A 14,379-nucleotide genomic window follows, 5' to 3' on the forward strand; every position below is an offset into this window, starting at 1 on the left:
CATCCCTAAACGGTTCATTATGTAATGTCTTTATAAACCACTGAAAACATAGTTATGGATATTATATTGCATTCCTGTTAATAGATCCTCATAAATACTACACACTGCACCTTTAAATGCCTTAATTGAACTAAAGGCCTAATCCTGGCTTAATCTAAACCCTGTCTGTGAAACCAGGCCTGTGTGTTTTAGCCTAAAAAATGAACACAAGATCCTCATCACTCTAAAAAGATTTATTATTGTAATATGTTTTATTAAAATATAATATTTACAGAATATTTGAGGAATGTATTATACAACAGAATTGTAATATATTGCTCCAAAAGCTGATGCGTAGCAGATAAATAGTGTAAGCACTAAATATATTCACATCTATAAAATATGCAAGACTTAAAGTTTAACTGATAGAAGTAAAATTTAACTATGTTTTCTTAAGTTACACATTCATTCAAAGGAGCTTAGGTTCTTATTAGAAAAGCTAGACAAGGGAATTACATTTATAAATGTTTTTTGATGTTAATGTTCTAAAACATAAGTGCAATAAAATATATGCAGTGGCCTATACAAATATTTGAACATTTAAGTCACACCTAAAACATGTATCAGACAAAAACATGAAAACAAATGGCATTAAACGCAAAAAGCATAGGCCTATGAGATGCTGTTATCTAATGCAATGACAATTTTAGTGTGATTTAAGAGTACAAACACTTTTAGGCCTTTGTGTATGTATAGCCTATAACTAAAACAATTGGCAAACACAAGTTCAGATCTGCAATTGACTCAATGTGGCAGTTCCAAAATAATGGGCTCAAATCAGCTCAGGTCTGAAAATCATCTCCCGTTAAGACCCGTTCACACCAAGAACAATAACTATAACGACAACCATATTACAATAACATTCTGTTTATTAAAAGCACAGGCTGCAGTTTTGTCGTCTGCCGCTTTAAGTGCTCAAGCTCTTCAAAACAGGGTGGATTTTGATTCATCGGCTGGAAGAAATATTGTTTTTATTGTTCGGTTATCGTTACAGTTGTGGCATGTCTCTGTTTTTCAGGATGATTCTTAAAACTGCATCTTTATCGTTAACGTTATAGCAATCCTCTTTGGTGTGAATGAGCCTTTAAACAGATTTTTGCTGTGTTTTCTCTTTAGTACATCATGATCTCTTTCGGCGCATCCTCCGTTGGCCTCTCCTGCTCTTTGCGGCGTGTGTACGCGGCGTGGGTGTACAGATAGACCACGAGGATGGCGACCACATGGAAGCAGATGTACGGTATCAGAAGGAAAAACCCCACCTGTAGGTTAATTTTTACATCTTTCAACATCACGTTGGGCTCATCGGCTTTCACCAGCGTCTCGAACATCTGGCCAAGGTAGGCGTTCGCCACATACAGAATCAGCGCCAGGCTGGCCACACATACTAGAGAAAAGACACATAAAACCACTTTTATTATCATTTAAACCTACCGTTTTAAATATCTGCACTCTAAAACATCTTGGGTTACTTTTACTTTTTTATTTTTGTGTAACGCAGATCCTGGGTCAGACATAACAACCCAGTCTTTGAGTAGTTTTTGTGTAACCCAGATCCTGGGTCAGACGTAACAACCCAGTGTTTGGGTAGATTTTGTGTAGCCCAGATCCTGGGTCAGACGTAACAACCCAGTGTTTGGGTAGATTTTGTGTAGCCCAGATCCTGGGTCAGACGTAACAACCCAGTGTTTGGGTAGATTTTGTGTAGCCTTGATCCTGGGTCAGATGTAACAACCCAGTGTTTGGGTAGATATTGTGTAGCCTTGATCCTGGGTCAGATGTAACAACCCAGTGTTTGGGTAGATTTTGTGTAGCCTTGATCCTGGGTCAGACGTAACAACCCAGTGTTTGTGTAGTTTTTGTGTTACTCAGATCCTGGGTCAGACGTAACAACCCAGTGTTTGAGTAGTTTTTGTGTAACCCAGATCCTGAGTCAGATGTAACAACCCAGTGTTTGGGTAGTTTTTGTGTTACCCAGATCCTGGGTCAGATGTAACAACCCAGTGTTTGGGTAGTTTTTGTGTTATCCAGATCCTGGGTCAGATGTAACAACCCAGTGTTTGAGTAGTTTTTGTGTAACCCAGATCCTGAGTCAGATGTAACAACCCAGTGTTTGGGTAGTTTTTGTGTTATCCAGATCCTGGGTCAGACGTAACAACCCAGTGTTTGAGTAGTTTTTGTGTAACCCAGATCCTGAGTCAGATGTAACAACCCAGTGTTTGGGTAGTTTTTGTGTTACCCAGATCCTGGGTCAGATGTAACAACCCAGTGTTTGGGTAGTTTTTGTGTTATCCAGATCCTGGGTCAGATGTAACAACCCAGTGTTTGAGTAGTTTTTGTGTTATCCAGATCCTGGGTCAGATGTAACAACCCAGTGTTTGGGTAGATTTTGTGTTACCCAGATCCTGGGTCAGACGTAACAACCCAGTGTTTGAGTAGTTTTTGTGTAACCCAGATCCTGGGTCAGACATAACAACCCAGTGTTTGAGTAGTTTTTGTGTTATCCAGATCCTGGGTCAGACGTAACAACCCAGTGTTTGAGTAGTTTTTGTGTTATCCAGATCCTGGGTCAGATGTAACAACCCAGTGTTTGGGTAGATTTTGTGTTACCCAGATCCTGGGTCAGACGTAACAACCCAGTGTTTGGGTAGATTTTGTGTTACCCAGATCCTGGGTCAGACGTAACAACTCAGTGTTTGAGTAGTTTTTGTGTTATCCAGATCCTGGGTCAGACGTAACAACTCAGTGTTTGGGTAGATTTTGTGTTACCCAGATCCTGGGTCAGACGTAACAACCCAGTGTTTGAGTAGTTTTTGTGTAACCCAGATCCTGGGTCAGACATAACAACCCAGTGTTTGAGTAGTTTTTGTGTTATCCAGATCCTGGGTCAGACGTAACAACCCAGTGTTTGAGTAGTTTTTGTGTTATCCAGATCCTGGGTCAGACGTAACAACTCAGTGTTTGGGTAGATTTTGTGTTACCCAGATCCTGGGTCAGACGTAACAACCCAGTGTTTGAGTAGTTTTTGTGTAACCCAGATCCTGGGTCAGACATAACAACCCAGTGTTTGAGTAGTTTTTGTGTTATCCAGATCCTGGGTCAGACGTAACAACCCAGTGTTTGAGTAGTTTTTGTGTTATCCAGATCCTGGGTCAGACGTAACAACTCAGTGTTTGGGTAGATTTTGTGTTACCCAGATCCTGGGTCAGACGTAACAACCCAGTGTTTGGGTAGATTTTGTGTTACCCAGATCCTGGGTCAGACGTAACAACTCAGTGTTTGGGTAGATTTTGTGTTACCCAGATCCTGGGTCAGACGTAACAACTCAGTGTTTGAGTAGTTTTTGTGTTATCCAGATCCTGGGTCAGACGTAACAACCCAGTGTTTGGGTAGTTTTTGTGTTATCCAGATCCTGGGTCAGACGTAACAACCCAGTGTTTGAGTAGATTTTGTGTAAACTAGATCTGGTGTAACCCCCCTGTTCAAACCGCCCACTCCAAGTGGGACTGTTGCCTCTGGCTTGGCGTGCTCAGTTGGGGACAATTTTTCAACTAAACATCGAAATAAATCTAATTAATAAACTAAATTAACCATTTAAACTAAATTACTGATCGAATTATTGATCTAAAGCCCACACTGTCACTGTATGATAATTGAAATGAACTGATGACATCAGCGTTTTTTCCAGAATGGCTATACAGCTGAATAAAATTATGCTGCATTATTTTCCTGTTTTCCATTTTGTTGTAAAGCTGCTTTGAAACAATCTACATTGTTAAAAGCGCTATATAAATTGACTTGACTTGACTTGACTTGACTTGACTCGACTTGACTCGAACCCGGGTCCGCCGGCATGAGAGTCGGACGCTCTGACAAGGAGGTTAAAGGCTGCAACCTCTTGCGTCAGTCGCTAGAGCATCTCTAGAGATCAGTGGAGTGAGGTTTACTCGCACGACTACTAGCAGGCCTCCGTTATACCGGCACGAGATCCAGCGGCGTTACGGTGGAAACGGGACAACAGAGACTTCTAAATGTTTCTTTTTTACTTCTAATATCTGTTAAACGAGCTTAAAGGGTTACTTCAGTGATTTAGCATTAAGCTTTGTATTTAAACTGTATCATTTATGCAGCAGAAATGTGAAATTATTTTTGAATTTGGTGCCTTCTAGACTAAGAAAAGACAGAAAATGTATTTTTGTCTCATGTGGATGAAAGACAACAACTCCCAGAATGCACTTGCTTCGCTGCCCTACGAGGCCACTCCGTACACCGTCGTTTTGATCTTCATAGTAATACAATAATATCGTTCAGATAGAGAATAAACACTACAATTAAAAACTGAGCGTGTCTTTTTTAATAAAGTGTGAGTGAGCCGAATGAAAGTCAAGTCACAGACCCAGCAGTGTCAGATTTCCTACATCACGAAGAGCTGAGGTAACGTTAAGCGCCAGTCTGGCACGTTTTCAGATCGCATAAGGAAACTAAACTATCACAGGAATTCATTGAAAAGTTGAAACACTCACTTTACTCTGCACCGCGCTCCGTTATAATTGTCCGTTCAGGCCGTCTGTGTCTTACATTCTGTGTGTGAGATCTCTCCCCTATGGGCGGGTTGATAACATGCGGAACAGCTCCATCTATTGGCTGTAGTCTTTAGCCTCTGGCCAAAAAATCCTCAGATGACGCAAAATGACGATATTTGCGTCATCGGAGGATTTTTTCGAGAAATAAAATGCATAATTCTCTCGTCTCAGGGGGATATGAGGGGGGAAAGTACCATAATGTAAATATACTACCGGGTTTTTACTGATACAAAGCCTAATGCTTAATCACTGAAGTGACCCTTTAAAGGTTGGCTATATGTATTAAAAACGATATAAAATATGCTATACTGTAAAATATGATCGAAAATAAAGGAATTATAATGCAAGCCAGTGGTTGTGTAGAGTATTTTGAAAAAGTTCAGAGGATTTAAGTTAATTCGTACACATTAATTCACGTATGAAGTAAAAAAGTTAGTATTATAGTAAAAAGTTTTCAAAATGTAGAACGTTAAGGCTTAATTTAATTTAAACTGATAAGTTATAAAACAATTCACCCCCCTCACAGTTGTCATGAAGGGCAAAATTAGCCGTATAGACCAAACCACTTTTTGTACCGGACTGTAAACATGTGTTTTTCTGCTGTAAAGTTGGGCATTTTAACATGGGGCTCAATGAGATTCTGCTCCCTTTTGGAGCCTGTCCCTAGTGGCCAGTCGATGAATTGCAGTTTATGTCACTTCGGTGTTGGATCCAAAAGAGCGAACGGAAGGTTGCCACTTGGTTCTGTCCTACATTTACCCAGCCCTTGGCTTGAAAACCACCCAATTTGGGTTGTGTTCAACCCAGTGTTTTTTAGAATGTAAACATCTAAATGTAAATTGAAGAGTAAATATGTGAGATTCTGCACTATTTCTAATCAAACGCAAGCAAAATAGTGTTTGAGATTCAGATTTCTTGGTTTGTGACATGGTGTATGTTTTCTCACCACTAAGTCCACTGCACGTGTATAGCCCTATTGGTCCCATGTAGGTCTGATAAGGGTTACTGAAGCTGTTATAGAGTGCGACCAGAATACTGCCTGCAGACCCCAGAAGAGCCAGGCCCAACAGGATGACAACCAGAGCGTGCAGGATGATTGGAGCTCCTGCTAATTTCCCCAGACGTTCAAACACTGAGAGAAAGAGAAAAGACTATTGGAGACAATTGGAGAATAAGAATGCAAGAAACGTTGATTTTAAAGGAACACACCGACCTTTTGGGACTTAAGCTTATTTACCTTATCCCCAGAGTTAGATAAGGCCATACATACCATTCTCATCTCTGTGCGTGCCATAACTCTGTCTGACGCATCAACCGTTAGCCTAGCTTAGCACAAAGACTGGAGGTAAATGGCTCCAGCTAGCCTACTGCTCAATAAGTGACAAAATAACGCCAACATTTTCCTATTTACATGTTGTGATATGTATAGTTACATCGTGTACTAAGACCGACAAAAAAGTTGTGATTTTCTAGGCCGATATGGCGCTGTGTAATATCATTGCGCCGCTGCACCCATTGTACGGCAGCAGTTCCTTGATTATTACGCAGGAATGAGAGTATAGTTCCTAGCCATATCGGTTTAGAAAATCACAACTTTTCATTTTCCGTCGGTCTTCGTACACGATGTAACTATTAGGGATGCAACAATACAGTTAGTCCATGGTTCAATACATACCTTGGTTTTTAACCACGGTTTTCGGTTCGGTTCGGTTCGGTTCGGTTCTGATGGCTTGTCACATCAGTTTTTTGCTATTCTATTCTTAAGCGACAGGAACAGCAAGAGGTTAAACATGAACAAATTAAAAAAAATTATTAATTCCTTCACCCTCATCTTCTCTCATTGTCAATTATTTTATATATCATATTACAATCATATTTCTTAAGGAGAAAAAAGACTATTTTTTAATTGCAATACTCTTTATTTATTTTACTTAAAATAATTGAAAATCCTTACTTCAACTTCCTTGTGTATTGTATGATATATATATATATATATATATATATATATATATATATATATATATATATATATATATATATATATATATATATATATATATATATAAGATTTTAGGGCTCTAGGCTGCCTGCTGTCAATGTAAGACCTCCGTGCATCTAATATACAGACACACACGATTTTACTTTCACTTTAGACATAACCGACTGTGTTTATGTAAACCTTGTGTGTATTTGACAGTATTAGCGCAGTAAGACGACTTAGTCCAGTAATCACGTGTTTGAAAAGCATTTGGTGCGCACGCTCGGAAAAGCACATGTTAAAACCGCGCACACGCCGACAAGGCGTTAAAACGCATGCAAATAATCAACTTTCATGATTGTGAATTACTATAGTGTTCCGTGAGTATAACTCTACCACTAACGTGTGATGTGAATGTATTTCGCGTTGTTCAGTATATTGGGATGGAGGCAAATGATAGAATTTGTAGAAAAATACTTAATTAAATGCAAAACCGAAAAACCGCAATTCACAGGTGCGTATTGAACCGTACCGAACGCTTCAATATTATATTGGGAATTGTGGCATCCCTAGTAACTATACACATCACAACATGTAAATAGGAAATTGTTGGTGTTATTTTGTCACTTATTGAGCAGTAGGCTAGCTGGAGCCATTTACCTCCAGTCTTTGTGCTAAGCTAGGCTATCGGTGAGTGGGTCAAACAGTTATGGCACGCATGGAGATGAGAATGGTATGCAAGGCAAGGCAAGTTTATTTATATAGCACATTTCATACACAGTGGCAATTCAAAGTGCTTTACAGAGAAATGGAATTAAAATATAAGAGAATAAAATAAAAAATTATAAAATATATATAACGTAATCCCTAACTGCCTAGATGGAAGAGATAGAGCAGGTTTGCGGTGCCCCCTGGACCCGTCTCACAGCCTCCTAAGACTTTTAACTCAGACAAACAGATAACTGATCCAGAGAGACGTGCCCCATGTAGAGGTGGTGACTGCACCAATGCCCACTGGGCCCCCCTGTATTAGGCACGGATCTTGCTCTGTCTGCTAGCGTTGCCCATAGTAACGTGGCCATACCGCCCAATGTATGGACTTATCTAACTCTGGGGGATACAGTGAATAAGCTAAAGTCCCAAAAAGTCGGCATGTTCCTTTAAATAAAGTGACATAACATTTGACGAATTCCAGTAAATATAAAATTCTCATGTGATTTATATGGAATGGCGGTTCTAATTCCTGAAAATTCCAAAGGTCATTTTAGTCCATCAGCCTTTTCATTGGGTTTTTTTGGTATTAAAGGGATAGTTCACCCAAAATTTTTTTTAAATGTATCTTTTACTTACCCTCATGTTGTTCCAAACATGTATGAGTTTCAGAATGTCATAACCAGACAGTTGACGGCACCCATTGACTTCCACAGTATTTTTTTTCCTACTATGGAAGTCAATGGGTACTATCTATCTATCTATCTATCTATCTATCTATCTATCTATCTATCTATCTATCTATCTATCTATCTATCTATCTATCTATCTATCTATCTATCTATCTATCTATCTATCTATCTATCTATCTATCTATCTATCTATCTATCTATCTATCTATCTATCTATCTATCTATCTATCTATCTATCTATCTATCTATATTTACATGAGCTTAATTTGTCTATTGCCTTTATCTTATGATAGCTTTACACATACAAATTGCGTAATTTAGCATGCAAACATTCAATTGAAGCCTTATTTGAAGCTCACCAGTCACTTTTATTCCAGGTCTGGAAATCCTGGGGCAGTCGATTTTGTTTTCTGTGCCGTTGAAAAGGCCGATTTTGAGACTGGAGGATCCATTGAACTGGTCACCGATCGGTGCGCAGGCCATTTCTGCTTTGGCCCAATCCGTCGACATCCCAAAACCCAATAAAGCCGCTCCAGCTGCAACTATAAAAGAAGTTGACAAGAAATGCAGTAGTTTCTCCACGGACGGCATTGTAACTGTGGTGCTTTTTTCTAGGTCCTTGGCTGAGAAATTGTTTAGCTTGTCAAGCCGACCCTTTGATTCCTGACGCTTTGTGGCTGGAAAATGGGAGAACTTGGGATGAGGGGAGGTGTTGGTGGGTAATAAACGGTGTTGTATAGGTTGCACTTTGTCACTGATCTGAAACCAGCAGCCAGGTGTTTCCTCGTAATGGCAAAAGGTTTGGACTGAGGTGGGGAGAGCTGATCACAGATAAGCTCATAATGAAGCTCATCACATGGAGGGCAATAAAGTCATAAAGTAATCGTCTGTACAGTCACGGACCGGTGCTCGTGTTGTCATGGCAATTATATTGGAGCTCACAACATCATAAAGAGAGTGACGTGAGTTTGATCCGAAAGAAAAGATCAAGAAATCATCCTGTGACCCTGCTTTACCGCTGGGGACCCTTATAATTTTATCACGGTACGTGAATGGGATGGACTTGGGTCTAACATTTATGATCCTTACAGTAATATTCCATATGACAGTAGCAGTGATATTCATATATTATCAAAGAGAGAACAATATTCTCATCGTTTTTAAACAAATGTTTCAAACAATCATATCTAAATTGGTTACATACTCATCAGGTAAGAAAACATGTTTGTATATTATATAAATGTTGTGTATTTCCTGATGTCTATATTTAGATTTGCTGGGATGCATTAAAAGATGTCCAAAGTCCGTTCTCCTGTGATACCATATCACCATGGCTATTAAAACACACCCACATATAAAACACACACACATAGTAGGATCAGAAAGTGTGTGAAATACAGTATATTATACTATAACGATACACAACCTGTAAAACATAATAAAGTAAAATGTTTTACTTTTAACCAGCAGATGGCGCCTGTTGTCTTCCATTCAAGCTGAGAAACCAGCATTGTGAAGGTATAGATACAAAATTATTCTTAAATTAGATTAGATTAAACATTAGACTTATTTATAGCTTTAATCACTTTTACTGAATTATTTTACATAAATAGTTATTTTAAAAAAAAAATTTGTGGCTGCTGATGATTTAATTGCGTTGATTGCACAACATAAGCATGCTCTTTATAACTGCTGTGCTGAACAGATGCTGTAAAACTAATAGAAACTAAATAATAGTGTAGAATGGTAGGCGCATGAAAGAGTGGGAGCAAACATGGGGCGGGGCTTATCAAATGTTGACGATTTAAATAATAATTTCACTATTTCTGCCTGTTCTTCTATTCACTGTGTAGTTTGAGTTAAATAATATAGTGTAATTATTCAGGTATAAATGATTGTCCAGACGTCTGTTGAAGGAAAGCCAGAGCTCTGTTGGTCACGTGGAACCGGTTGTTTTTCTTCGCGCGGAGCAGAATGGACCAATCACAGTCGTTTGTGAATACTGGATGAGGTTTCCCAATTTGTTTTTTCATATACGGATATTTCGAAATAACAGAAACACCTCGACCGAGCAAGAAACAACGAGCTCAACTTCACATCAGATGTTAGAGATGCTAGAGAACTAGACAGCCACAGTATTAGAATCAGAGACTTGAACTAACGTTAGAGACAGAACTAAAATCGGAAACAGAGGTAACGTTAAAGGCGGAACTAAAATTATGTTTACATAATATATAAATAATAATAATTTGTTTTCTCACGCGAAAAGCGTTTTACTCAACTAGAAACTGGAACCCGAAAGAAAGTTAGAGACAGAACTAGAAGCAGAGCTTAATTTTTGACTAGTTACATTACTTTTTAATGTGAAAATAATAATAATACATATAAAAAAATCAAATAAAATAATAAAAAAGAGCTCTTTTAATGGAGTTCACTGGAGGAGTTCAGCTTTTTGAGCCACTGCGCGCCCCCTAGAGGAAGAAAACATATCTGCCATAGGCAACACCAGCATTTGATTGTCAGGCTGAGGCTGCGCTTTGGACTCACGCTTGTTCGTATGATTTCAGAAATGGTCGCTAGGCGGCTCTGAGCTCACGGAGATCTCCAGAGGAGCGGGTGAACCCCTGACAGAGGAGTAAATCTGCAGATCAACACAAATCCTCCTGTTTCCTCCAGCAGCAGCAGCGGTCAGCTTTCACCCAGCCGCCCGGCGCGTTCTGCGCTCCCGACTCCCGGATCATAATCACCCTTGCGCTTGAAAAAACTGCATTCGTGTTGGACTTCACGGTAAGAGAACGACGAGGGTTATTTAATCTGAATCTAAAGGTTTTTAACTGCAACATTAAATGTGGCACATGTGTAGGAATGTTGTTTTTTTTCAGTACGCTGGAGCGCGTAAAGGAACTGTGCGCTCCGGTGCGTTTGATACACCCATAAATACTCGCATGCAGCCAGCACTTGAGATTGGTTTGTTTTCTCTAACGTCTTCTGTTCATCTTTATCCATGCATTTGCATGTCTGGTCCATGCTGCTCACGATCAACAGAGGATCTCGGGTTATGATGGAGCGCGTTGGCTGGGTTGGGAACCTGGGTTGAGTGATCCGTAGGTTTCTTCGCAATGTGGGTTAGTGGAACGAGCTGCGGGCAATGATGAGATGTGGAGTTTTGGGACGGGCTCTTTGGTGGGACTCACTGTTCACTTCCATCCCTGCAGATCTGTAAAGTGAGCACGCGGAGGAGAGGAATGTCACGCATGCGGTCCTCAGGAGCGTAGGTGTCTTACAGAGGCACAGCCAGAGACAGAATTAGAACCAAAGTATTTGTGAAGAAGTGCATCTCAAGTCTGTTTGTTGTTGGTGAGATGTGCACGTAGTTCACGTTCGAAGTATTCACTGACTCATTTACATTATGAGTGTGGTTTAGGGACAGGCACATTGTCAGCTCTTTTAACGAATCACTTTAATTAATAGTCAGTTTGGTAACTGCAACCATGTTAGTCATAAATGAAAGCATACTTTAAATCAGGTTTTAAACGATTTATATTGTGTTCTTGGCATATTGCGGTGCAAAGTATGGCTAATACAATAGAAAACAAAATATCAAGGCAAGGCAAGTTTATTTATATAGCACATTTCATACACAATGGTAATTCAAAGTGCTTTGCATAGAAAAGGTGTTAAAATATTGATAGAGTAATCACAACATATGCATAAGAACTAAAAATACCATGTGTAAGAAAGAAAATAACGATACTAAATTCAGATCTCCCCTGTTTGAACAGAAGAATCAGACTTTCGGTTTGTGAGACACACTACACTCTAAAAAAAAAGGTTCTATATGGCACCAAAAATGGTTCTTGGCTCTTAATCATAGGGGAACCTTTTTTAGTGCTATATAGCACCACTTTTGGTGCTTCAGTGGTTCTTCACCGGTTCTTTGACTAAGGTACTATATAGCACCTCTGAAGAACTGCTGAAGAACCACTGAAGCACCAAAATTGGTGCTATAGCACTAAAAAAGGTTCCCCTATGATTAAGAGCCAAGAACCATTTTTGGTGCCATATAGTGTACCGTCTCGCTTCCCAACTCTCCCAACCAGACAGCACTAACCAAAAATAAAAACAAGTTTAAATTAAAAGAGGATATAAAAAGAGGATACATAGATAAGATGAAGTGCAATCAGTCGGACGTCCAGTGGCACAGCTCATTCGGTAAATGCACAGCTGAACAGATGTGTTTTGAGGCTGGATTTGAATGCGGCTACCAGTGATGCGCGGGTTGATCCAAAATGAGCGGGTGCCCGCGGCCACCCGCGGTTACCCGCGGTTACGAGTCATCCAAAAATATTTTTAATGATATTCGGGTCACGGTCGGTCGGATCGTCAATAAATCCTTATTTACCTTTTGAATGTTGAGCGTTATTAACTTTTGAATAAATGCTGACGCGGGACAAAATGCCCGATTTCCCAAAACGTTGGACTGAGCAATGCCATTGTACCATTTTAATAGGCTACTTTTAAACGCATTTAAAGTCAGTTTTATGTATTTTCTGAGAGGGGGCGGGATTTTTGTTGGGAAAGTCGGGGGAGAGACGCACACTTCGATTAGACTGGATAAACACATGCAGCATCTTAATTGTTAAGAAAATTAAACGAAATAAATGAATAAATCAAGCCTGTATTACATAACACTAGGCTATATCATACAGCATTCAGAAAAATAACAGTTTGCGCTCCTAAGGGCTTTCACACTTTTCCAAATGTTTTCCAAATGTGGGCTGATGAATTCTTCAAGCCGGGTCGAAACATAAACATCGCGTTCATCAATAATATGCATCTGGAGCTGAAATGGAAAATGATGGGCCGCCGCAAGAACTTCCTGCTCTCGCTGCTGCACCTCTGAGCACACCACGTCAGGGCCTGAAACATTTTCTCAATGGCCCAATGAGCTACGATGAGCATTTACTACTTTTAAAAAATGCGGGTCAGGAAGCGGGTCGGGTACAATATTTTCTTCTTCTTTTTTTGCGGTCCGAGTTGCGGGCGGGTTAGTTGAAAACGTTGGTCGGGTGCGGGTTGTTTATACATTGACCCGCGCATCACTGGCGGCTACTGTTGGAGCACATCTGATCTGTTCGGGGAAGCTGGTTCCAGTGCGGCTGGCATAATAGCTAAAAGCAGACTCTCCTTGCTTTGAGTGAACCCTTGGTATTTCTAACTGACTTTATCCTGATGATCTGACTGAGTGATCTGTTGGGTTTGTATTTAATCAGCATATCTGCAGTGTATTGAGGTCCTAGGCCATTGAGCGATTTATAAGCAAGTAACAGTACTTTAAAATCAATTCTAAATGTAACTGGAAGCCAGTGTAAAGACTTGAGAAGTGCTGTGATGTGTTCGTATTTTCTGGTTCTGCTCAGAATCCTGGCAGCGGCGTTCTGTATGAGCTGCAGCTGTCTTAGGACTGGGTGATATGGCAGAAAACTGTATCACGATATAAGTTAATTCATTTTTGTAAATCTTGAACACAAAAAAGTTACGGACAGCAGCTTTAACTGAAGAAAGTTTTCAGTATCAGATCAGTATAATTTGGTACAAGTCAAACACACTCGCATGCATCAAAATAGCATGTTATGGATGCAGTTTGGAATATTGTTTCTCATGGAGGTAACAATCCCTGATGATAAACTCGAGTACTGTACTTTAGAGTGGGTTAGAACACCGTCTCCCTTGGAAAAGAACAAAAATCATCTTCTCAAGGATTATATTTGTATTCTTATCTAAAATTCCTCAAGATAAAGGCACTTTCTGTCAACATGTGCCGTTTTTGTACAAAATAGAAGTCTCAACAGATGCTTGATTCCTCCTGAAGTACTTCAGATCTGTTTATGTCTTCCAATTGTTTCAAGGATTATTCTGAGTTAAAGGGATAGTTCACCCAAAAACATTTTTTTTTATGTTTTTCTGCTTACCCCCAGGGCATCCAAGATGTAGGTGTCTTTGTTTCTTCAGTAGAGCACAAATGAAGATTTTTAACTCCAACCGTTGCAGTGTAATAGTCGTATAATGCATGTCAATGGGGATATTTTAGAGTATGAGAGCAATGAGACATAGAAATCCTTATTAAACCATGCGGCTCGTGTCGAAACATTGATGTCTTAAGACACGAAACGATCGGTTTTTGCGAGAAACCGAACAGCATTTATGTTATTTTTTTTACCTCTTATCAGACGAATGTCATCTAGTTTTCCCAGCGCCATAACTTCCGGCAAATAAGGTCAAAATACTGGCGTTATCAAAGATATATAAACGTAGATGCCTCATTCGACCGATCCACGCAGGCGCTGATGAGGAATCTATGTATATATCTATGATCGCG

At 39.7% G+C, this 14,379-nt stretch overlaps 2 protein-coding genes across 3 annotated transcripts in view; one reads left to right on the plus strand and one right to left on the minus strand.

Annotated features, from left to right (window-relative positions):
• Window positions 1-217: 217 nt before the first annotated feature.
• On the minus strand, window positions 218-8,669 carry clrn3 (clarin 3). Its single transcript, XM_079846299.1, has 3 exons — window positions 8,360-8,669; window positions 5,566-5,751; window positions 218-1,423 (listed from the first exon to the last, which is right to left on the minus strand). Exons 1-3 carry the CDS (start codon window positions 8,589-8,591, stop codon window positions 1,152-1,154), a joined length of 690 nt encoding a protein of 229 aa, XP_079702425.1. The 5' UTR covers window positions 8,592-8,669; the 3' UTR covers window positions 218-1,151.
• Window positions 8,670-10,058: 1,389 nt separating this feature from the next.
• The window catches only part of ptprea (protein tyrosine phosphatase receptor type Ea), a 130,730-nt gene continuing 126,409 nt past the window's right edge, over window positions 10,059-14,379 (plus strand). The window contains exons 1-2 of one of the 2 annotated variants that reach the window (XM_079846055.1): window positions 10,059-10,193; window positions 10,568-10,787. The gene's annotated coding sequence lies outside the window, so the exon portion shown is untranslated. Of the gene's footprint in view, window positions 10,194-10,567; window positions 10,788-14,379 lie in introns of those variants that run through there. The other variant, XM_079846054.1, reaches the window with a different exon arrangement.

Source organism: Gobio gobio (genome assembly GCF_949357685.1).
Source record: "Gobio gobio genome assembly, chromosome: 20".
Lineage (NCBI taxonomy): Eukaryota > Metazoa > Chordata > Actinopteri > Cypriniformes > Gobionidae > Gobio > Gobio gobio.

Bases quoted from the DNA above. Each gene is read 5' to 3' on its own strand.
- clrn3 (XM_079846299.1), bottom strand. From the start codon at position 8,591: ATGCCGTCCGTGGAGAAACTACTGCATTTCTTGTCAACTTCTTTTATA. The intron at 5,752-8,359 runs GTGAGCTTCAAA...TCTTTCTCTCAG, and splicing joins ACCTGGAATAAAAGTGACTG to TGTTTGAACGTCTGGGGAAA. The intron at 1,424-5,565 runs GTGAGAAAACAT...TCTTTTCTCTAG, and splicing joins CACGTGCAGTGGACTTAGTG to TATGTGTGGCCAGCCTGGCG.